Consider the following 24,493-nt stretch of genomic DNA (forward strand, 5'->3'; position numbering starts at 1 on the left):
TTTTCTTTCTTTTAAAAGGTGCTAAAAATAACTTGGAGCACAGCTGTACTAAAGAGGAAAAATGAAGCGAAACTTAGCGATAGATCCATAGCCCATGATCTCTGGGTTCCATTCATAAAAGAGGTCTTTCCTTTTTTGGTCTATAACACTGAGTCTAATTTATGTAAAAACATCCAAGGATTAAGTTAATTACTGGAGAGTCCTGGGATTGTTCCCCAAATGAAATGGAGTCACAAATAATTCTAATGATGTTTTATAATAAAAGTAGAATTAAAAGACTGAAAAATATGCAACAAAGACTCTTTGGTCCATATTAAGATGAAAAAAGTAGCATAAATTGAACTTAATATCCTACATTTTTATTATTTTCATTGAAAAGTGAAATGAATAAAAATGTGTCTTCATTTTAGCTATAGATGGGCCTAAATTAGGACATGGAAAAATCAGCTTAAGATAAGAGTGACTCAATCCATCCAAAGAACCAAGTTTTCTTTGGGAGGGTATGCCCAGATTCCCTACTGAGTCTTGTCCTGCATGGAAAGTAATGGGAATTCATTTTCTAAATCTCGTGCTGGCCCATTAGAAAGTTTCTGTTTGGTTAATTCCACCATAATGTATTATTGTATTGCCAGCTATTATAATCTAGAGCTAGTCTGATGGTGCTGGTGTCTAGGAAAGTAGCTGGATTAGTTTGCTAGGACTGCTGTAACAAGGTACTATCGACTGGGTTACTTAACTTACACAGTCTCTTACTGTAGCTTAAACCACAAAAACATATTGTCTCACATTCCTGGAGGCTGGAAGTCTGAGATCAATGTGTTTGGTCAGGTTGGTTCCTTCAGAGAGCTGTGAGGGAGAATCTATTCCGTGTCTCTCTCCTAGTTTCTGGTGGTCTGCTGACGATTAACCTTCGGCATCCCTTAGCTTATAATCCATCATCCCAATCTCTGCCCCTTTACCTTCACACAGCATTCTCCGTGTGTGTGTGTGTGTGTGTGACTGTGCCCAAATTTCTCCCTTTCATAAGGACACATCCATACTGAGTTCTAGCCAATCCTAGTGACTGCAGCTGAACTTGATTATTTGCAAAGACCCTATTTCCAAATAAGGCCACATTCACAGACAGTAGGGTTAGGACTTAAGCACCTTTGTGGGGGAATACAGTTCAACCCATAACACTAGTGTACAAGAAGGTTAAATGAAAACTTCTCTCCTTTTGTAGGATTCTCTTGGATATCCTTAAAGATTACACCGAGGACAGGAGAATCCTTATAGTAGACAAATCATCTCTTTATTCATTGCATTATCAGCCTGAGTCCTCCTTCATATATTTGTGTGTCTCTCTCTGTGTGTGTGTGTGTGTGTGTGTGTGTGTGTGTGTGTGGTTTTGCTTGATTTCCAGCCATTGTATCCTATCTAACTATCCGTTTGCTAACAGGGCAAATTTGGAGATCAGTTATGCCAAAGGACTTCAGAAACTGGCCACCAAACTGAGCAAAACATTACAGAGCACAAAGAAAAAGTAAGTATATGGAAGAGATAAGGCAAAATCACTCTTAAAAGTAATAAAAAGCGACATATGTTCAATTCCAGCTTCCTCATATAAATGTGGCAAGTCCAGAGCATCAAGCATGGCTTCCAGTTCTTGGGCTCTTACTGTGTGCCAGACACTGTGTTAAATGCTTTCATAGATACTCTACATTTAATCCTCACGACAATCTCTGAGAAGTCTTTTTATGATCTCTATTTACAAACAAGGACTTGAGGCTTGGAGAGTTTAAGAACCTTGCCTGGTCACACAGATAATGAATTTCAGAGCTGGGTTCATCCTGTGTCTTTTTGACTCCTAAGCTCATATTCATAAAAGGCCTTGGTGAGGTTATTAACTTGGGAAGCAGTGTTGTTAAGTCGGAAGTTCTTGAGATCAGGAAGTGTGAATCCTGCTTTATCTCAAATTTATGACCTTCAACAAGCAACCTGGCCTCCCTTGATTTCCTCCTCTGTTATATGGAGTAACAAGATGTGCTCCATTGTGTATATGTGTATGTGTGTGTGTGTGTGTGTGTGTGTATCAGGGGGTGCATATTAAACGAGGTAATATATGTAAAGATATTGGCACATCAGATGCTGAAAAAATGTTGGTTCACATTTTTTTTCAATTCAGTTGAGAATGAAGTCAATTACTTCTCTTCAGGGAGAGAAAAAAGGTATTAGTATTCTAAAAATGGTCCATTAGTGATAATTTCTTACAAAGATTTTTGACTAATGCTTGCAGATGCCACCCAATGGCAGTGCCATTGCAAAGACCCCTTCTGATGGTAAAAGAAAGAGGGAAAGAAAAAAGGAAGGCTTCTGGAGCCCACATTCCTGCTCCCTAGGCATCATCCATAACAGCAAATAATGGCTTTGAAATTGCTCTGACTTTGAGCTTGATTTTTAGGATGGTATTTTAGAAGCCTGCAAAGGAACCAGTAGAGCACAGTGGTTGAGTGTAAATAGACTTTATTTAGACTACCCATGTTTAAATTCTGGCTCTACCTCTTACCAAGTAGGTAAATTAGGACAATTTATTTTACCTCTCATTGTGTATTTAAAATGGAAATAAAACACATCTCATATAACTCCTGTGAGTAGTAAATGAAATAATACAAGAAATGTGTTTAATACCTGGCTGGAGCCAAAGCTCCCTAAGTGTTTATTATGATTTTAGTTTTGATTACCTTCTAAAGGATGAGAGGTGTAGGTGTAGGGGTGTGTGTCTTATTGTGTGGCAACCCTAGAATCCAGCATGGTGCTCCCAAGGAGTTGGCATGAACAGAATGCTTGGTTAACCAGGGTTAGTACAACAATATTTAATAATAAGCATTAACTGAACTTTTATCTATACCCAAATCTGTTAGGTACTTGTATAATAACTCAAATTATTTCTCTTCTAAAAGACCAGTTAAGTGAGGATCAGCGAAATCAAGTGATTCTTCCAAGGTCATGCAGGAAACAAAGGGGAGCTTGTGGATTCAGACACAGAACCTCTGAGGCCAACGCCTTCTCCTTCCTGCTCTGCCGCCCAGCTCCTCCCAGGGGCAAATGTCAGATTCTCTTCCCGAAAGTGTGCTTGGGTTTCTTTTAAAAAAAAGCCAACTCTATTGAGATTTAGTTTACATGCAATAAGACGCACCCATTTTAAGTATAAGGTTTGATTGATTTTGACATATGTATACACCATATATCCACCACCAAAATCAAAATATACCTATTTTCATCACCAAAAGACTCCTCATACCTGTCTACAATCCTTCCCCCAACACAGTCCCAAGGAAACACTGATCTGCTTTTTTTCAATCTAGATTATTTTGTCTTTTCTGGACTTGCCTATAATTGGAAGCATACAGTGGGTACTCTCTTGTGCCTGGCTTTGTGCCTGGCTTTGGATACACAGAAAATCTGACATCCTTTGATCTAGTTCTCCCATTCTCTGGCTGCCAGGTGCAGCCTAAGTCATGTGGAGGCAAACCTCTGCACCATCTTGCTCTCAGTATGGGTGCTGGTCTGTCCCTTTCCTTCCATCAAAGTCTACACTGGCTCTGTCCCTGAGGTTTACTGATACAATGGACTTCCTGTTTGAAGGCCAACTATATGTAGGAGGAAAATAGCGTCATATTTCCTAATTCTCCCTTTGTGCTGCTAGGGTCAGGGCAGAGTTACCCTTTTGTTAAATTGAGATAGTACTCACAAGACAGTAGAACATCTGAGTGTTTGTCCTAAAGGCCCGCAGGGAACAGGACCTAGACCCCAACCCCAAGAGCAGCACGCAGGACATGACCAGGGCTCTGGAGTTCTCCATAACTTCACTTTTCTGAGCCTCCGTTTATTCATCTGTGAAATGAAGAGCCTGAAAAGATTGTCTTTAAGGGTGGCATGCTCTCTCCTGCCTGTTCTAAGTGGCTTCTCACCCTTGGCTACTTTATTTCCCTGATTTTCTACAGACATGAAATGAAAAATGGAAACCAGGATGAAAAATGATTGGGAAAAAAACGCAGTTTATGTAATGACAATAGTGCAAATAAATATGTTGGCAGAATTTAATCCCATGGAGAAACTGAAATAGGATTAGGGATATGAGTGCAATTGCTGAATGCAATGGCTCAGACATGATGCTTTATTTCTCAGACTCCTGGGAAAATGACACCCACACTTGTGCTCCCTTGTTTTTGCCTCCAGCTGTGTTGTCAGTGCCTGGGCCTGGGTCTCGGAGGGCATGAAGTCGGCAGCGGACCTGCATCAGTGAGTACTCACACACTGGCCTTGCTCCAGCCCTAAAGGAAGTCATAAATATTTAAAGTGGGTATGCTACAAATACTCCACTGCAAACTTGCACTGAGTAGATATGCCTAACACACCATTTTACTTCCCCAGAAAATAATTCGGAAAGTAGATATAAATCCTAATACTAGGCTTGTGTGTCTTTCATGTTCTATTTCCAGAAAACTTGGCAAAGCAATTGAGTTGGAAGCAGTAAAACCAGCTCATCAAGTCCTGAGTGCACATGAAAAGAAGAGAAAATCAGTGAGTCAAAATCTTTCTTTTCTCCCTGTTAAAGCAAGATTTCTGTCTTTGGCTCAAGAAATAAAAGGTGATCTAAAGGTGCTCCTACGTTTCAGGAATTTACCATAAAAATAAACACAAACCAAAAGATTTATGTACGAGGATGTTTGTTAAAGCATTGTTGGCGAGCCCCGGGCCGGCATGGCGGCGCGCCCGGGCTGAGGAAGGTCGGGGGCTGCGCTGCGACTCCCTGCCCCCCACACGAGGCCGCCTCCTCGGCGCCCCGCCGGGCCCTCGACTGTTGCGGGTTCCACACGGACCGCGGCGGACGCGGACTGCGGCGCCCGCGAGCTCGGGGCTGGGTCGGGTCGGGTCGGGGTCTGGCGCGCTCCCGAGGCCTGCGGCCCCGGGTCTGGTTGGGCCGGGTTGGGCGGCGACTGGGCCGGGCCAGGCGGGGCTGAGGGAGCGCAGCGGAGGGAGGGCGAGGCCGGGCGGCGGAGACCGAGGGCGAGACCGAGGCCGAGGCGGAGGCCGAGGCGGAGGCCGGGCGGGCGGCGGGCGGCGGGCGGGGCGCTGCGGCCGCGGCCATGGCCGACGAGACCCCTCGGAAGGGCAGCTTCTCGGCGCTTGTCGGACACACCAACGGCCTCACCAAGCCCACGTCTCTCGCCGCGGCCGCCGTCACCTCCAAGCCCGGGGCCGCCGGCGGCTCCAAGAAACTCGTAATCAAGAATTTCCGAGACAGACCTAAATTGCCTGATAACTACACTCAGGACACCTGGCAGAAACCTCATGAAGCAGTGAAAGCCATACAGAGTAGTACCTCCATCAGATATAACCTGGAAGAGCTCTACCAGGCTGTTGAAAACCTTTGTTCTCACAAAGTCTCCCCAGTGCTGTACCAGCAGCTGCGCCAGGTCTGTGAAGGCCACGTCCAAGCACAAATCCTTCAGTTTAGAGAAGACTCGCTAGATAGTGTTTATTTTTAAAGAAGATTAACACATGCTGGCAGGATCACTGCAAACAAATGATCATGATCAGAAGTATCTTCCTGTTTCTGGATCGTACTTACGTGCTTCAGAATTCCATGCTTCCTTCCATCTGGGATATGGGATTAGAACTATTTAGAAACCATATTATTAGCGATAAAATGGTTCAGACAAAGACCATCGATGGCATCCTGCTTCTGATCAAGCGGGAGCGGAGCGGGGAGGCCGTGGGCCGGAGCCTGCTGCGGGGCCTGCTGGGCATGCTGTCCGACCTCCAGGTGTATAAAGATTCATTTGAACTGAAATTTTTGGAAGAAACTAATTGTTTATATGCTGCAGAAGGCCAAAGGTTAATGCAAGAAAGAGAGGTTCCGGAGTACCTGAACCATGTGAGTAAGCGCCTGGGGGAGGAGGGTGACCGCGTGATCACGTATCTAGACCACAGCACACAGAAACCACTGATTGCCTGTGTGGAGAAGCAGCTGTTAGGAGAACATTTAACAGCGATTCTGCAGAAAGGGCTGGACCACCTGTTGGATGAGAACAGAGTGCCCGACCTCACTCAGATGTACCAGCTGTTCAGCCGCGTGCGGGGCGGCCAGCAGGCACTGCTGCAGCACTGGAGCGAGTACATCAAGACGTTTGGGACAACGATCGTTATCAATCCTGAAAAAGATAAAGATATGGTGCAGGACCTGCTGGATTTCAAGGACCGAGTGGACCACGTGATAGAAGTGTGCTTCCAGAGGAACGAGAAGTTCATCAACCTGATGAAGGAGTCCTTCGAATCGTTCATCAACAAGAGGCCAAACAAACCTGCAGAGCTGATTGCAAAGCACGTTGATTCAAAATTGAGAGCAGGTAATAAGGAAGCAACGGACGAGGAGCTGGAGAGGATCCTGGACAAGATCATGATCCTATTCCGGTTCATTCACGGTAAAGATGTCTTTGAAGCATTTTATAAGAAAGATTTGGCAAAAAGACTCCTTGTTGGAAAAAGTGCCTCCGTTGATGCTGAAAAGTCTATGCTGTCGAAGCTGAAGCACGAGTGTGGGGCTGCGTTCACCGGCAAGTTGGAAGGCATGTTCAAGGACATGGAGCTCTCTAAGGACATCATGGTTCATTTCAAGCAGTATATGCAGAATCAAAGTGACCCGGGCTCTATAGACCTGACAGTGAACATACTTACGATGGGATACTGGCCGACGTACACCCCCATGGAAGTACATCTAACTCCAGAGATGATTAAACTTCAGGAAGTATTCAAGACGTTTTATCTTGGAAAGCACAGTGGTTGAAAGCTTCAGTGGCAAACTACACTGGGTCACACTGTGTTGAAAGCAGAGTTTAAAAAGGGAAAGAAGGAGTTCCAGGTGTTGCTGTTCCAGACGCTGGTGCTTCTCATGTTCAATGAAGGGGACGGATTCAGCTTTGAGGACATAAAGATGGCCACTGGGATAGAGGACAGCGAGCTGCGGAGGACGTTGCAGTCCCTGGCCTGCGGGAAAGCGCGCGTCCTGATCAAAAGTCCCAAAGGAAGGGAGGTCGAAGACGGAGACAGATTCATCTTCAATGGAGAATTCAAGCACAAGTTGTTCCGGATCAAGATCAATCAAATTCAGATGAAGGAAACCGTTGAAGAGCAGGTCAGCACCACAGAGCGCGTGTTCCAGGACCGGCAGTACCAGATCGACGCCGCCATCGTCAGGATAATGAAGATGAGAAAGACGCTGGGCCACAGCCTGCTCGTTTCCGAATTGTATAATCAGCTGAAGTTTCCCGTCAAGCCTGGAGATTTGAAAAAGAGAATCTAATCTCTCATAGACAGAGACTGCATGGAGAGAGACCAGGACAGCCCCAACCAGTACCGCTACGTGGCCTGAGGCTCGCGGCGGCTCCTCCCATGAGACACTAGAATGTATCTTTAGGGCAGAAACACTTCTGTGCTGTTTCCAGGACTTTCTGGTACTTAGCAGCATGGCTGCTTTGGGACTAGCAGGAAAGAGGGGATCCTTGGATCCTCCTTCACAGGCTCAAGGATTTGCAAATGGCTTGTGTACCTTCCCTCCAGTTCTTCCTCCTGTTGTTTTAGGCGTTTGGGTGGTTCCGTGGCTCTGCAGAGTGACTCTGAGGTCGGACAAGCAGATGCTGGTTTCTTAAAAGAGGCTCCTTTGTAAGCGGTGTTCTCGTGGCAGAAGCTGGTGTTCAGGGTGTGTGTGTGAGACCCTCCGTGCTGCCCTTCTGAGCTGCAGGGACACAAGCTCTTAGACCCCAAACAAGAACCTTACTGGTAAACGTTAGGGAGAAACAGTCATTCTTAAAGCTGGCTGGTCGATTATGCAGCCTGGATAGTAGCATCTGTTCCCAGTCTTTCAACAAGTGTTAACCCCTGAGGAGTGGCTTTCAGGATGGGGCTCCTTGGCGAGACCTCTGATGCACCAGGAGGACAGCACGTCCGACGTGTGTGACGCCGCGAGCCCATGGGCGCCTTCACTTTACTTCCACTGCGTCCCTTGTGGATTTTCTGTTTGAGGGTTTAGAGGGGGGCAGTGTGTGTGTGTGTTTGCTGTTCTAAGATTGAGTCTAGCAGCCCCGTTCTCTGCATTGGGGAACTGCTGTTTGATTTTTTCTAATTGCGTTGTTTGTATGATTGCGACAGTAAAGTTTGGGTTTGTTTTCACGGCCTGGGCAGGGTGGCTGTCCTCTGCTGTAACTGCTGAAAAGGTTTCGGAGGAGACTTGACATTGTGAGCTGGGGTGACCTCGGTGGCACCTGCTTTCATGTTGTGTGCGCACAGCTGAGGCTGAGCAGCAGACAATGATGTTTGTGTGGTAACTAAAACAAAGATACTTTTCTGAGAACATTTAAAAGTGCTTTATATTTTACATAATAGCATGCTACATTTTGATTAAAAGCTACCAAAGGAATTTTGATCATGGTGTAAGTGTTGAAAGCAGTATTTTCTGGAATATACCAAGTTTATATAATTTGATTTTTGTGCTAAATTATTAAAAGATTCTCCCTTTTTGAAACATACGTGTTTAAAATATGCCATCTTAGGGGTTTCCATGTGAAAATCCTCTTTAAGTATCGGCCTTATTTCTATATTTGTAAATTTTCATTTGTGAGTTCAGTAACAGGTGGTCGGTAATAAGAGACCAGATAGATTCTACTTCTTAGACTTTACGTTCATTATCTCTTGATTGTTGACATTGTAATTTAATGTAGACTTACCCTGAATAAAATTACTTTAATGGGCCTTAAAAAAAGAAAAAAATAATAAAGCATTGTTTATAGTAGTGAAAAAATGGAAACTTCTTCATCATCCAAAAATAAATTACAATGAATTCAAGCAATGGAATACTATGCAACCATTAAAAATCTTATTGCAGCAGAATTTAATGACATGGGGATGTAATGCTAAATTAAAAAACAAGATGAGAAAATCTAACAATATAACTGCAATTTTGTAAAATAAATGTGTGAATATATGCATAGAAAAAAACCTGGAAGCACCTCCCCAGAATGTTGATAAGAATTATCTCTAGATAGTGGAATTAGAGGCTATTTTTATTTCATTTGTTTGTACCTTTTTGTATTTACATTGTTTTACACTGAATAGATACACCTTTTGTAAATAGAATTATAAACGCAATTTTTAAAAGGAAATGCTTCTCTATACTTATGACCTTGGAATTAGGTAAAAGAAATACTAGGTATAATCATCAAATAGCCTTAAAATTGAAGAAAAATAACTAAACAATTCTTTCAGGGCACCTGGTCCTCTTGCATGGCGTATTCTCTGGTCTGTCTGTGTACTTTTCCTTCCAGAACAATTTCATTTGTGTTCTGTTTTCATTTGCGTGTAATACAGTCAGAAAGCACTTTAAAATATATTTTCAGGCAACATGAAGAGGTATTTAATAAACACTGCTTAGCTCTGATAGGGATGGGGTCATGGTCATTATCTGTGTCAATGACAGCTACAGGTGAGAAGTTCAGAGCAGTAATAGGAGGTATTTGAGAAGGGCAGGGGCAGTGGCTAAGGGGAGTTTCAAGTGATCACAGCCAGATAAAGCAGGTCTTAAAGGTGGTTAAGTCCATAGGATGAGGGGATTTGTGAAAGCCCTGATGGAAGAGAAATGATACCAAAAAATTTTTATTCAAACGTATGAAACTGAGTCAGGAAATGGAATAGATGTTTGGTGGGCATCCATGTATTTTTACCAGAATGGATGTTCTCCTTAGGGCTAGGGTGATGGGGGAAGTTTACAGGAATTACTAGAAAGTAATATAATCTTCTGCCTTTGCAAACCAACTTAATAAAAGCCAAACACTAGTCTATGCTTCATTAATTACAAAATATTTTCATAACACATAATAATATGATAATCACTAGAATTTCCTTAGTACTTACTAAATTAGGCACAGTGCTATGATCAGTACTTTAGATAATTAATATCATGGTCGCCTGAGAATGCTGGTCCAGTTTATAATCTTCTTTTCAGCATTTGCCCCTCTCTGTTGCACCCCTATCACCCTGCCACATTTTCTCACAAAAAAGTCGAATTTTTTAAAGTGAACTTGTTCCATATTTCAGCAACATAGAGTCAAAAGTGACATAGTGCATAAAATTATTTTAATTGTATTTGTTGTGCTAAACCACATATTCCAAATCTAATGAACTGAAAAAGAAAAAAGTACAGTGTTGCTAGATCTCAGAGTGGTTGAGTAATGGCTGATCTGTGGGTTTTGAAGAAAGGTCTATGGTTCAGGAGAAAAGATTCTGCACTAACTTAAGTCTGATCTCCTCAGGAGGTTGCCTAGTTCCATTTTCATCATTTACTGCCCCACTGGCTATTTTAAAGTAGGAGAAAAAGTTAATTATGATTAAGAATTCAATCAATAAGACAGTAAAATTAGCACTCCTAGGACTTATACTGACTCTCACGGTATTAAAATTTGGGCCACATGGAATAATGCTGAAGAGGAAGTAATGGGACTGGAAGTGATACCAAACTATGCAAGATCCTCCTCCACACAGGTTGTACCCATTTATATTGTGTCTACAGAGTTATATATTAAAAATAATTATCTTACCAAATGCATTCAGGGTAAATCTTGTGAAGAGATTCTTGACCTGAGGAAAAGAGAGTTGACTACTTTTCTCAGGAACTATGTCCTCTATAGGATTTTTAAATTCCACTTAATTGTGCTACTAATTGTACCAGAATTAATAAGCCAGCACTGTGACTCAACAAGAAGACGGCAAAAAAAATTTTTTTTTCTTTTTTTCCCTTCGACAGCTTGATAATGAAGTTGAAAAGACAGCAAATCTTGTCATTAGCAACTGGAATCATCAAATTAAGGCAAGTATACACAAATATCATTTGTGTAAACCCAATTTTCAGGATTGAAGCTTTTGGCTTTTGTACAAATGTGATCGTGTGTTTTAGTGTCAGTATTTCTAAGTGCTAACTGAAAAGCAAAATGTTTCCTCGTCTGGGTTATTATATAGATATATCTTTCAACTAAATCAATAGAGGAGCAGAACTCTAAAAATGACTTTTATTTATAGCTAACATGTGGTGTTTATTGTATGTCAAGTGCTATATATTTATGTGTTGAATCATCACAAAAGCCAACCAATGTGGTATATGACCTTGTGCTGTCCCATTTTATAGATGGATGGGGAAGCAGAGACACAGAGGTTAATAATTGCTTAATGTTACAAAGCTGGTTAATGGTTGAACCAAGAATTATTCCAAGTCACTGAGCTCCAAGGTAACTGCCCTTAAGCATTACCTACACTGACTGCCTCTCTGTATAATTTGAAACTTAGGGCAAGATATGAATACTGAGTTTTGGTTTTATCTTTTGTAAGGGCATTTGTGATCTCTGTCTCACCAGTGAGAGGAGCACAGTGACGGGTGGGTAAAGATGTGTAAAGGGGGATGCCTGTATTGGTTTCACAAGTATGTACGGCCCACTCCTTGTGCACCACACTGTACTAAGATATGGTTCTTGTTTCCATGTAATTTAAAATTTAGTTGGCTAGATAACGTGTGCAGGAAAGAGTGAATGACTTCTAAGGAGAGGAATTATGATCTGGTGTGAGAATTTAGAGCATATCATCACAGGGTCTTAAACAGAGATAATCACAGATGGTGCCTATATATATATGATTATTCTAGAACAATCCAGGTTAGGAGGAATTCATTTCGAGTAGGAAGGACTAGAAGCCAGTGGAGAGGGAATCTGCTCGGAAAACCCAATGATTCCCTTTGAGGGGACTTGTGCTACCAAAGTTGAAATTCTCTTTTTCATCCCCAAAGGGTTGGTGCCCAAAGAGAACTTTTTTTCCCAAGTAGATGGCCATGAGTGCAAAATAAGTGGAGACACCCTTAGAAACAGGCGGCCGCATCTCAGCCCTCAGTGTTGCCTCTGAAGCTCCTGCTGGAACCAAGGACCCCATAAGACAAGGACTTTAATCAGAAATGTTTGAGATAAATGAATTTGTATGCCCGCAATAACAGTCCTGGTAAAGGGATGTTCACAAGAATCACTTTTATAGTGAATATTTAAAGGTCCCATAAACAAGAGTCCAGTCGTTTGTTTTCAGTTTTGCTCTTGATTTTATGAGCTTTCTTAAAGAGAATTTGTTTTTAAAAATACATTCTGTAGGGCTTCCCTGGTGGTGCAGTGGTTGAGAGTCCACCTGCCGATGCAGGGGACATGGGGTCGTGCCCCAGTCCGGGAAGATCCCACATGCCGCGGAGCGGCTGGGCCCGTGAGCCATGGCCGCTGAGCCTGCATGTCCGGAGCCCGTGCTCCGCAATGGGAGAGGCCACAATAGTGAGAGGCCCGCATATCGCAAAGAAAAAAAAAAATTCTGTAAATATTCAGCTTTCACAGGAAATGCAATACAATGGACCAAAAGAGAAACTATGCTCAGTAACTGCCACTGCTTTCAGGAACAAAAAAAAATCTTTTTTTATTTCCCAGTTTCCATCAAGTAATTTTTCTAAATAGAATGATTTTATTTTTTATGAAGATTGACAGAGAAATTAGAGAACATAAAATGCTTGCACTATAATAGTTTTCTCTCCAGTTACAATTCAAGGGATTCAGCATGTCAGTAATGAGGTGTAGTCTGTTTTTTTTGTTTTGTTTTTTTTTTTTTGCGGTACGCAGGCCTCTCACTGTTGTGGCCTCTCCCGCTGCAGAGCACAGGCTCCGGACATGCAGGCTCAGCGGCCATGGCTCACGGGCCCAGCCGCTCCGCGGCATGTGGGATCTTTCCAGACCGGGGCACAAACCCGTGTCCTCTGCACTGGCAGGCGGACCCACAACCACTGCACCACCAGGGAAGCCCGGTGTAGTCTGTTTTGGAGACTCAAATGAAGAGCCTTAAAGAACCAAATGCTCTTGGCTCCTACTCTCATTTATCAGCAGGCATGTGACCGACAGAAGGTGGAGGGGAGGGTCTCTGAGCTTCTTGTTCCTTGAATTCCACTTTGTAGAGGTTTCATATGTTTAGAGACCTTCAGAAGGCTTTGCCTCTGACTTCTTAGGGAAAGAGAGACCTGGACTTTTCCCTTCATTGTCTGGTTTTACAGTCATTGCAACTTGAGGTGAAAAACCATACCATCTTTCAATCAACCCAGTTCCTGAATAGGCTAAATCCAACTCAAACCAAATTCTGTTGATTTTATCTCTGGAGCATCCTGTTCTGCCAAGCTGGGACTGTATAGGCAATGACGGATCACCCACATCATAACCCAGGCCAAGGCTGGAGGCATCAACAGAGTAGGGGACTTTGAATGCTGCTTCCTTCCTGACCCCTCCCTCCGCCTGCCCACCACAAATGCAGGGTAGTTCACAAGATGCCAGGCAGATGCCCAGCTCTCAAGCCCAGGCATCAGGGAGCAAAATTTTTCTTTTGCTCTAAGTTTTAAGAGAGCATCTTAAAATGACCTCAATTGTGGCCAAGCAGATTTAAAAGAATGATGCCAGCAGTCTTCCATGTTTGTTGTGATGTTTTTGGCAGGGGTACGGGGGGTGGTAAAGCCATTTCCTTCCATTATGCTAGCTAGAACAATGTTTTGGAAACTCGCAAGCCTTCGGTGATTTAACAAAATGTATGACCCTCTTGAATGAACTCAGTGTAATGAAAAATATATACAGTGGTTCTCAGGGCAAAATGTTAGCCACTGTGATATTTTAGGCAGATTTTGAGGTGAGGGCAGAAATGAAGACCTAAAAATACACGATCATTCAAGCTAGCACGTGAACGTGACTTGTTCCAGAACAGAAGAGTTTTTCTCTTGATATCAGTTTCTGATCCTTTTTCGCTTTTTTTTGTATGTTTTTGACTCTAGGCCAAGAAGAAATTGATGGTTAGTACCAAGAAGCATGAAGCGCTTTTCCATCTTGTAGAAAGCTCCAAGCAAATTACGACCGAGAAGGAGAAGCAGAAGGTAAACTCTCATGGCCGGCTGAGTGCATATGGCTTAGAGATGGATGGGCTTCCTGCCCTTAGCTATGAACACAGGAGAACTGGCTGATTCCCCCTCTGTGTGGGGTCTCTGCAGGGCTGTAGTGTGGCAGAATATGAGAAGGATCCTAAGTTATTCCTGGTCCCCATATATATATTTTTTTAAAGATCTTTTTAAAAAATATTTATTTATTTTGGCTGCTCTGGGTCTTAGTTGTGGTACGCAGGATCTTCCTGTTGGCATGCGGGCTCGTAGTTGCGGCATGTGGGCTTCTTAGTTGTGGCATGCAGACTCTTAGTTGCGGCATGTGAACTCTTAGTTGTGGCATGTGAACTCTTAGTTGCTGTATGTATGCGGGATCTAGTTCCCTGACCAGGGATCGAACCCGGGCCCCCTGTATTGGGAGCTCAGAGTTTTTACCCACTGGACCACCAGGGAAGTCCCAGTCCCCATATATTTTTATTTTTTTATTTTATTTATTTATTTATTTATTTGAGGTACATGGGCTTCTCGCTGTTGTGGCCTCTCCCGCTGCGGAGCACAGGCTCCGGATGCGCAGGCTCAGCGGCCATGGCTCACGGGCCCAGCCACTCCGCAGCATGTGGGATCCTCCCGGACCGGGACACGAACCCGCGTCCGCTGCATCGGCAGGCGGACCCTCAACCACTGCGCCACCAGGGAAGCCCCCCATATATTTTTAAAAGGTATTATTGACAGATGACAAATTAAACCAGTGGTGTCCAATATTTTTGATAAGGAGCCCGATTAAACATCTCTCAGCTCACACCCCAAATAAGTAAAAAAATATATACACATAGCATAATGTATTATATAATGTATTTTACCTATCTTGTATATTATATAGAATACTTTTTATATTAAACTAATGTATGAACATTATACAACATAAAAAAGTAGAAATATTTGAAGGATGTGGTAAAAATGAAATAATATTTTCAGTGATTAGCTAATCATGATGTCTTCATATAGTCATTAAGTGACATATACAGACAAAATATACATGTGGGGCAAGGCTCAGCCTTACTCATAGTAAATATAAATTTGTATTTCTAGTATGTCTTCTTGATAATGTCAATTTTTTGGTCAACTTCTCATCAGCTCTCACTAGATCATGCCAGATTTTGCCTTTTTTTTTTTTTTTTTTTTGCGGTACGTGGGCCTCTCACTGTTGTGGCCTCTCCCGTTGTGGAGCGCAGGCTCAGTGGCCTTGGCTCACGGGCCCAGCCGCTCCGCGGCATGTGGGATCTTCCCGGACCGGGGCACAAACCCGTGTCCTCTGCATCAGCAGGCGGACTCTCAACCACTGCACCACCAGGGAAGCCCAGTTTTTGGCTTTTCACGTTGGTGATGATGCACCTGTAATTGGGAGCAGGAGAAAGCATCAGCTCTGGCGTTTTCCTGTGGCTTTCTTGTGCTTGCATTGTTTGTATTAACATCAATCTACAGCTTCGTAGCAGAAATTTTTTTAAGGCATGTGTTCATTTTGTGTGTGTTAACCTAATTAAAGTGGATAATAAATCTGTAAATCCGTATGATCCAGACTCCTGCCGATGGGCACGTGTCCCAGGATGTTGAGAGTGACAGCATTTGCGGGACCCACATCAGCTTCTCATGTTATAAAATGCCCACTCTCCCTCCAGAACACTTCAGAATCCTCAACTATCCACACGTAGGCACCAATATCAATTCATATATTGAATAAGAGTAAGCTTGAACACTCTTTTTAGGCAAAAATGAACACAACTAATATTGGAGTATTAGAATATCTTGGACACCCCTTATGGTATGTGCCCCAGATTGGAAACCTTGGAAATAGTCAATATCTTCTCCCAGAGATGGAGTCCCCCTAAGGAAGTGCAGACAGCACCACTGCAACCCAAAACATTCTTAAAAGAAAAAGAGAATTGTTGTTGCCAAGTAACTCTATTATTTCATCTGAGGAAACTATCAGTTGAATAACTTAAATTCATTGTTAGCAAGATATTACAAGGCTCTTGTGTCAATCTTCACAGTTTGAAATGATCATAACAGGTACTGAATAATGAGACAGCTTCCGAAGAGGAGGCAAAACCAAAGTAAGTTAAAAACCTAAGCTCCAGGACCTCGTTGTAGGCACTTGGAGCCCTCATTAGAAGCTATTCTTTATTGATGTCGAGGAATGACAAAGGCAAAAGCATGGGCAGCTAAGTGGTGAATTTTTGCTTCCTTCCCTCATTAGCAGCTTCCCTGGGAGGCGGAAGTTCATGATCCTCCCCTGCCCTCCTCCACCTGGTCCTGTCCACCATAGCCCTTGGCTGTCATTACATCACAGACCCCTACCATCGTCATCACTTTATCTGGTAGCTTTCTCTTTTTTAGCCCTAAAGCTAAACGCCTAAGGCGGCGTTCATTTTTGCATCTCACAAAGACGTGCCCATGATCTCCCACTTGAGCCGGGCTGGTTCGGTGCTGCTCAGCAATCCTTCCTGTTTTCCTGCTCAGCAATCCTTGTTCTCACCAGAAGCTGATCTACATCTCCATTCTTCTCGTTCCTCCATCCTCACCACCCACCCTCAGCAGACCATCTTGCCTCCAGCGTTACAGAGTAAATAGAAGTCAGTAGAGCCACCTGCCTACTGAAGTCCTATGTGCAATGCGACAGGCCAATTCTTCATCCTGTGCTCTGATTCCCATCCCAGCCTCCTCTCAGAGGCCCTTCCCTGGACTATTCCCTTCTCTCCTGTATCTTAAGGATTGCTTCCCACCAGCCTTTTCAACTTCCCTCTATCTTGGGAGAGTAGGAAGGATCAGGGAGACGCCCTTTGTCTCCCTGATATTCCTATTCTGCTCCTCTCCAGATATCATCATCTCTTTCTTTTCACAATAAGATTTATTGAAAGGGTTATCTGTGCTCTGTCTCCACTTCCTCATCTCCCGTTCACTCCTCAAACCACTGGCCAAGCTTTCCCCACCAGTTCGCTAGAAATGTTCTTGCCGTTGAATACGTGGTCCTTGTTGCTAAAGCTAATGGGTGCTTTCCAGTTCTGACTTTATTTAACTTCTTGGAAGCATTAAGCATCATTGAGTTTCCCCTTCTAGCAGCATTCTCTTCTTTTAACTACAACGACATCTTACGCTTTTGGTTTTCCTTTCTGTCAATTTTTTCTTAAGCTCCTTTACGGACTTCCCTCGTTCTGCCTGAACTTTCTATATTGTTGTGCCTGATGATTTCTCTCCTGGGCCTCATTCTGTTTTATTCGGCATCATATTTCCAGTGTCCCACACAGTACTCTCAATATCAAGGGCTCAATACATAGCACATACTCAACAAATATACTCTCAAGGCTTTGGCTACCACGTCTCTGCTGACAATACCCAAATGTATATCTCCAGCCCAAACCAGTCTCTGAAATGCTCTGTGGCATCTCAAACTCAATATCCAAAATCGGAACCATCACTTCCCTCTACCAAAAATATTTTTTATTCCTCTGTTTATTATATATTTGAATATCACCATCTACCATATCCTCCCAATTCTAAGTCCTAAACCAAATACTTCCTGAATTTATCTACCTATATTTATCCCCGCTGCCACTACTCTCTCCTAGGCCACCATCATCATTGCTTGGGTTACTCCAACTGACAACTTAGTGTCTTGGCTTTCAGTGTTTCCTCTCCTTATCTATTCCCCATACACAAGCCAAGCTGACTTTTCTGGAACTCGAATCTGAGCATATTATTCTCCTTTAAAAAGCCTTCAAAGGTTTCCAGGTGACCTCAGGATAAAGCACAAACTCTTTTATGTGGCCCTCAAGACCCTCCCTGACTTGGCCCTTGCTTAACTTTTCAGCATATTCACTTGCTATTATTTCTCTCAAACTGTGTGCTCCAACCTCACCAAAAATCTTTTTTGGTATCATGTCATGCTATTTTGCCTCACCAATTCCTACTTTCATTTTAGGTTTATTCACACAGGGATCATTTCTGTTGAGTACCCACTCTGTGACACCTGAATACTTTTATCATCTTGGGATCTATCAAACAGGATAACAATGGCCTGTGTGTGTCCTTGACTAGAGAGGGAGCCTATCTCGTTCCTTTATCTATTCCCAGTGTCTAGTACATGACATGGTGTGGCAGTCAAGAAATGTTTGATGAATGAATTAATGAATAAATGAATCGATGTTTGTTCCAAGAGAAAGAAAAGAGGAAAGAAAAAGTATTTAATCTTTGACAAATTTTAGGAAAAGTTTCTGAGAAGTTCCTTAAATAAGAATATAAGAGTCTCTATTCTTCTTCTGTATCTGTTTGGGGTTATTTGCTGTAAATTTGCTGAGCAGAAACTTCTAGTCAATAGCTATAGAGTGTAGGCTGATGAACGTGAGTGGTGAGGAGAAGCAAGTACAGATCAGGAACCTCCAACTCAAGACTGTAATCTATCAATGATTCCTGTACTCTTATTCTGTAAATCCTTCAGGCCTTGGCATTTCTTACCACAACAGGTAGAGATTTGTGCAATCAGTCTCCAGACTGACTCTGTTCTCATTGCTGGGCACACTCAATAAGAATCAAAGAACAATGACTTAGCCAAGTATAACCATGGTACACATTCAACCCATTCTCTGTATCATTATCAGGCTAAAATTCACAAGCTCATATCTCTATAGATAAATGGCTCATTACACTTGATATACAAAACCAACTGTGCCCTGGGTAGGTCATACATCAGAGCTGAAGGACAGTTGAATGGCTAGCATATCAACTGGAATAATAAAGTGAGTGGTATTAATATTCAGCATTTTGGATGAATGTTCTTTGTTACTGAAACGTCAGTCAAAATGTCCTTAAACATAAAGAGGAGCATTCTTAAAAACCTTTATCTCTGTCCTTGAAAATCCTAAACTGCTTAAATCACAGGACTCCTTGGTGCTCCTTGAACTGTGGCTTGAGGACCATTTGCATCAGAATCATCTGAGGAGGCAGTGAAAATTCAGATTTCCTGATCCCACTACCGAGCTACTGAATCAGTATTGCTATTGGTGGAACCCTGAAAATCTGCAATTTTCCAAGAATCTCTGGTCATTCCTAGGCATATTAAAGTCTGAGAATCGTTCATGTAATACAACTTCTTCCTTTCTCAAAGGTGTGAAATTATGCGTCTGAGCATTTTGAGAATTCAATTCAAACTACCCTGGTCCAGAGAGTTTTGTATTACTTTGATTTTCACAGTCAGGATGGCCAATTTTGGTGACTGGCCAGAAGGGGGGCTTTGTGAAGGAGCATATCATTGGGGGTCAGGATGACAGGAAAGCATTTGTCAAGCTGTCCATAACTTGCAGTGAACAATGGCATGTATCTCAGGCTCTTTCTTCACTAGTAATAGTAACACTCACTAGTCTTTGAATGCTATACTAACTGTCAGGCAGTGTGCCCTGTTCCTTACCTGTATCACCTGCTTGATTCCTCAGAGCAACACAGTGAAGTGGGAGCATCGCTGTCCCCATCACAGAGATGAGAAAACTGTGGCTTGTGAAGTTTAAGTAACCCGCTTGTAGTCAGAACCAGGACTCTAATCTTGAAGTCTGATTCCAGAGTTATACTGCAGAGTTTAAATAGTGAAAGTGAAGTGAGAGGATGGTCTCCACGCCTAATGCTAGTTTTAGAAATTATCTGATTGTGCAAATCTCTACCTGCCCCGGTAAGAAATGCGGAGGCCTGAAGGATTTACAAAATAAGAGAACGGGAATCATTGGTAGATTAGAGTCTTGAGTTGGAGGTTCCTGATCTGTACTTGCTTCTCCACACCTGTCATTTGGCCTCTTCCTTCATCTGATGAAAGTGGGCATATCACATCATATTTAAGGACCTCAATTTCCTCATGTGAAAAATGGAAGGAATCCTATTGAAAGGCTCTTGGGTTTCCTTTCAGTTCTGACATCCCTGTTTTCTGAGAAAGGTCTTTGATTTTGTCATCTATAGTCACTGTTTATGACTTTAGCTGCGAGATGAGAAACTCATCATTGGGATGCATATAATTCTTTCTCCAGAATTACAAAGGGCTTTCATAAATGCGTTCATGACTATGTGACACTGATGTTTTACCCTAGCTCCTCAGTAAACTGAAAAAATCAACTGAGAAGTTGTCAAAAGAAGATGAAAATTACTACCAAAAAAACATGGCCAGCTGTTCTATCAGACTGAAATGGGAGAACACACTGGAAAACTGTTTCCAGGTAAGTTATGCATTCACGTTTTTTTTCCTTTCTTTTTCCAAAGAGCTTTGTGTGGGAGAGAAATCACAGCTCCCATTCTATCTTCTAGCCACCCTTCAAGGGCTATGAGAAAAACACTTAACCTAGATGTCTCCATCCATCTCATTTTTCTATCTATATCACAACAACGGGAGATAATTATGATTCTTACTGGTATGGCTGCCAGGATTCCTGGTGTAGCGGACATCTAGCTGGCCTTCAAGATGTGTTAGGTATTGCTGTTACTAAGGACCCTTATCAGAGGCTCTTACTAGGTCTCTCCTTCCTTTTTCTCTGTGTCCTTTTCTCCTGTTAGGGTCCTCCTCCACCTTCTCCTTCCACCCCAGCCTGCTTTCAGCAGTCCCAACTTTTATGTTGAAGGTATAGAAATTACCTTCTTCGCTTATAAATTCTTCGTGATGGTGACAAGGTGTATATCATTTACATTTCAAAAGAGCTTCTTTCAACTGAGCTTTAAAAATATTTAAGACTCTAGGTTTTTTAATTAGAATCCAAATCAAGTGGAGAATCTACTAGAAGTAAGAATCTCCATAAAAAAAGAAAGGTTTCCTTTCATCCTCTTTGTTTCCTGGTTTATTGCTACCACCATGCTGGAGGCCACTGGTATTTCTGCCCCCTCTTCCTCTGAGTTCACACAATTCCTCTTACTCCCATAAGAGTTCTAAGTTTAAGTTCTAAGCTTATCCTCTTGCTTAGAGCTAGCCTCTGCCCCCTGAGTGCCAAATCAAACCCTACTAGACCCACTTGAGATACTCCTGTTGAGTAATCCTTGCCTCACCATAACCAATAAGGATTCCCTGACTTAGTATTTCGTTGGCTTGTACATACTCAGTCTATACCAACAAGTCATTGACTCACATATTACACTATGTATTCCTTATTCTCTATTGTTTGCAAACAACAGGAGTAAAATGTGATATTCATGAAGACACATAACAAAAGTGGGCTGAACTCAATTAAAATGGAATTTTATTAGAAGTGTGGAAAGTGGAGATGGGTCAACCAAGGTTGTTCCATTTCATATTTTTCTCCATTCTCCCACCATTCTTCTGTAAAAATGGAATATAAGAATGTATTTTAATGTCTTATGAAGTGTCCTCTTACCCCTTCTTACTCTGCAGATTAGATTCACAAATTCTTCAGAGAACATTCATTGAACTATGCTTAAGGTAGTTTACTAGATACTGTAAAGTCTCAAGTGCAATTATTAAGTAATGAAACCAATTGCACAAACCACAGGTCAAAATTAGTCTTAATACTTCATAATTATTCTATGTTCAAGCCACATTTCCTACCTTCCAAGAAGAAACAATTCAGTTGTTAAAAATAACCTATAATATATTTTGAAAAATAATAACCACTCGAGAATTCCCCGGTGGCCCAGTGATTAGGACCCATGCTGTCACTGCCATGGGCCCAGGTTCAGTCCCTAGTTGGGGAACTAAGATCCTGCAAGCTGCTCAGTGTGGCCAAATAATAATAATAATGATAATAATAGCCACTCTATCAAAAATGACCACAAATCAAATGTTTGGTACTGTTAGTATTTACTAGAGGAATTATTTTAGAAAGGCTTTTGCAATAAATGCAAACAGTCTTAAAAATGTCACATTATCAACTAGTGTTCCTCATCTGAACCACGGAACACAGAAAATAATCTGAGTGACTGTTTTCTCAGTTCCCCAAGGATGGTAGTGACTAATACCCTCTAGATGCAGAGAAGAAATGGTAACTCATTGCAGATAACAGATGCCTTAGGACATTAGGGTTTAATTCTCTCCTAGAACCTCGGTTGAAAAACCTAATTTCCTTTCCATAAATCCATCTTGAGGAAGTAGATGAAACAACAAAATACAGATTTCTGTTCAAACTACATTAAAAGTAAAAGGGAAGAAGCAATACAAATGGCCAAAATTAAGGGGATGACTAAATAAATCAATACACTCTACACAAGGCACTATTAATTAAAATGGTGTTTTGGAGACTAGTGACATTGGAAACTGCTTATGTATAATGTTAAGTGAAAAAACAGGATACCAATTTGAATAATTTGGTTGATAACTAGGAAGATAAAATCATACATACACACATTCCTCAACAGACTAAAATACATCAAAATGTTAACAGTGGTCATCTCTAGGTGGAAGAATTATAAATGATTTTAAAATTTATTTTCTTGTAGCCCTTTATGGCCCCAAGACAATGTATAGGGTGCTTGTTAAAATTCAGATTCCTGAGTGCCTTCCTAGACGGGGTAAGTCAGAACTTCTGAATGATTTTAGGAAGGGGTCTAGGTGATCTCAAGATGTACTAAAGTTTGAGAGTTCATGCTCTAGAAAAAGCAAGGTACTTCTTTGATCAGTTTTATGAAAACAATTTAGATGAAAATGAAATCACTCCAATCTCTCCGGGTAGTACAAACCAGAAGGTCAGGACAGCAGGAAGTGAAAAGAATGAATGAAGAGTGTGAATCATCATGAAGCCTGGGCCCCAGACAGCCTCTCCATCTACTCTTCTTGATAACTCTTTGATCCCACTTGCCTCTCATGTGTTATTATGAAAGCACAGGAGGATAATTTGAAGTCCTCCAGAGTATCTTGCTTCTCAATGACCTATTTTATACAAAAAGAACGTAATAGAAAGCAATTAGAAAGGAATAATAGAAAGCAATAATTCATTAAATGAGATATGGATTTCCCCTTCACACAGTGGAATTTATCTCAGCCTCTCTTCACGAGCAGACATAGATCATCTTAATGATTTCCCTGAAATGAAATTAAAATCTTTTAAATATTGCCATCGCCACCAAGGGACACTGGTTATTCTAGTCTCAGATTGATGATAGTGGCTCAGCACTTGTCACAGTAAAGAAACAGCTGCCCAGCAGGGATGCAGCGTATTCCCCAAACCTGACTTCTGTTTTCTGTCCTGTCCTTTGCTCAGGGTGCTAAACTAGAACTTTCTAGATCTTTTCCCATAGTATAAATACTCTTTCTTTTTGAAGACTGTCCCACTTGAGGTCCAAGACACTGAGCAGAATTTATTTTACATATTTGTTAGAGGAGGCATATTATTTGTGCCCTTTGATGAAGCATTACATTTACTAGGCTGCTCTTCTGTGTCTTTAATCCTGTACCTGGGGGACAGAGGGCACATTCAAATGGCTGGTACTTGAGATTTTGGAGAAAAACTCAGGAGACCAAGAGCAGAAACAAAAGTATTTCATTCCCATTGACTTACAAAAATTGTGCAGCTTCTGACTAGACAAAAAAGGTAGCCATGAGGGAACAGAGCTCTAGGCTTCCTGGTTCAAATGTCGGGACACTTGGTACAGAATTGAAATCTGCATGTGGTTGACATAGATGTTCACAGTTACTGCCAACTTTTTACCACTTGCATTTAATAACAGCATTAAAATGACTATATACTAGTAAACAAAGTGTGGTAAGTACAGACAATGGAACATTATTCAGCCTTAAAAAGGAAGGAAATTCTGACACAGGCTACAATGTGCATGAATATTGAAGACTTTATGCTAAGTGAAATAAACCAGACACAAAAGGACAAATATTGTATGTTCCCTCTTATAAGAGATACCCAGGGTAGTCAAATTCATGGAGGACAACAAGTGGAATGGTGGCTGCCAGGGGAGATGAGGGGAGAGAGAATGGGGAATTATTGTTAATGGGTACAGAGTTTCAGTTTTGCAAGATGAAAAAAGTTCTGGATATGGGTAGTGGTGATGGTTGCACAACAATGTGAACGGACTTAATGCCACTGAACTGTACACTTAAAAATGGTTAACAGGTTAACTTTATGTAACTATTACACAAATAAATTTTTTGAAAATTTAATGATTATATACCATAGATTAAATAACAGCAGGATGTGAATGCAGTCTACACACTAGGGTATAAAGGAACACCAGGCTGGACAGGCTAGTGGCCCCTGCAGGTGTGCTGAAAGACAGGATGGGAGAAGCCAGTGGCCTTTGTGATGTCTCCCCACCTCCACCCTCCCAAAGGCCTTGAGACGCAGTCCGCCCTTCTTACTTCCACGATAATGCCACCCACCAATTTGCCCAAGAAGGCTTTCTTTCTCAGGAAGGACTATTGATGAGTACTCTTTACTGTGTGGAAAGAAGCAGGGTGGGATGGCGGGTATGAAAGGAACCAACCTAGCCTCTGGGTAA

At 42.0% G+C, this 24,493-nt stretch overlaps 3 protein-coding genes across 6 annotated transcripts in view; all 3 read left to right on the top strand.

Annotated features, from left to right (window-relative positions):
• NOSTRIN (nitric oxide synthase trafficking) overlaps positions 1 to 24,493 on the top strand; it is a 59,697-nt gene that overhangs the window by 17,560 nt on the left and 17,644 nt on the right. For all 4 annotated transcript variants that reach the window (XM_082630368.1, XM_082630366.1, XM_082630367.1 and 1 more), the window contains 6 exons: positions 1,439 to 1,522; positions 4,219 to 4,281; positions 4,482 to 4,563; positions 10,838 to 10,900; positions 13,913 to 14,011; positions 20,137 to 20,262. In XM_082630368.1, coding sequence (XP_082486494.1) covers positions 1,439 to 1,522; positions 4,219 to 4,281; positions 4,482 to 4,563; positions 10,838 to 10,900; positions 13,913 to 14,011; positions 20,137 to 20,262 — 517 coding nt within the window. The remainder of the gene's footprint in view (positions 1 to 1,438; positions 1,523 to 4,218; positions 4,282 to 4,481; positions 4,564 to 10,837; positions 10,901 to 13,912; positions 14,012 to 20,136; positions 20,263 to 24,493) is intronic.
• On the top strand, positions 5,102 to 6,829 carry LOC309809304 (cullin-4A-like; the record flags this gene model as incomplete). Its single annotated transcript, XM_082630364.1, is given in 2 exon segments — positions 5,102 to 5,517; positions 5,520 to 6,829. Coding segments are annotated over 2 exon segments (1,698 nt in total). The 5' UTR covers positions 5,102 to 5,129.
• LOC309809305 (cullin-4A-like) lies at positions 6,935 to 7,345 on the top strand (the record flags this gene model as incomplete). Its single annotated transcript, XM_082630365.1, has 1 exon — positions 6,935 to 7,345. The coding sequence occupies one exon, from the start codon at positions 6,935 to 6,937 to the stop codon at positions 7,343 to 7,345; it is 411 nt and encodes a 136-aa protein (XP_082486491.1).

This window comes from Mesoplodon mirus, assembly GCF_964341445.2.
Source record: "Mesoplodon mirus genome assembly, chromosome: 8".
Classification (NCBI taxonomy): Eukaryota; Metazoa; Chordata; class Mammalia; order Artiodactyla; family Ziphiidae; genus Mesoplodon; species Mesoplodon mirus.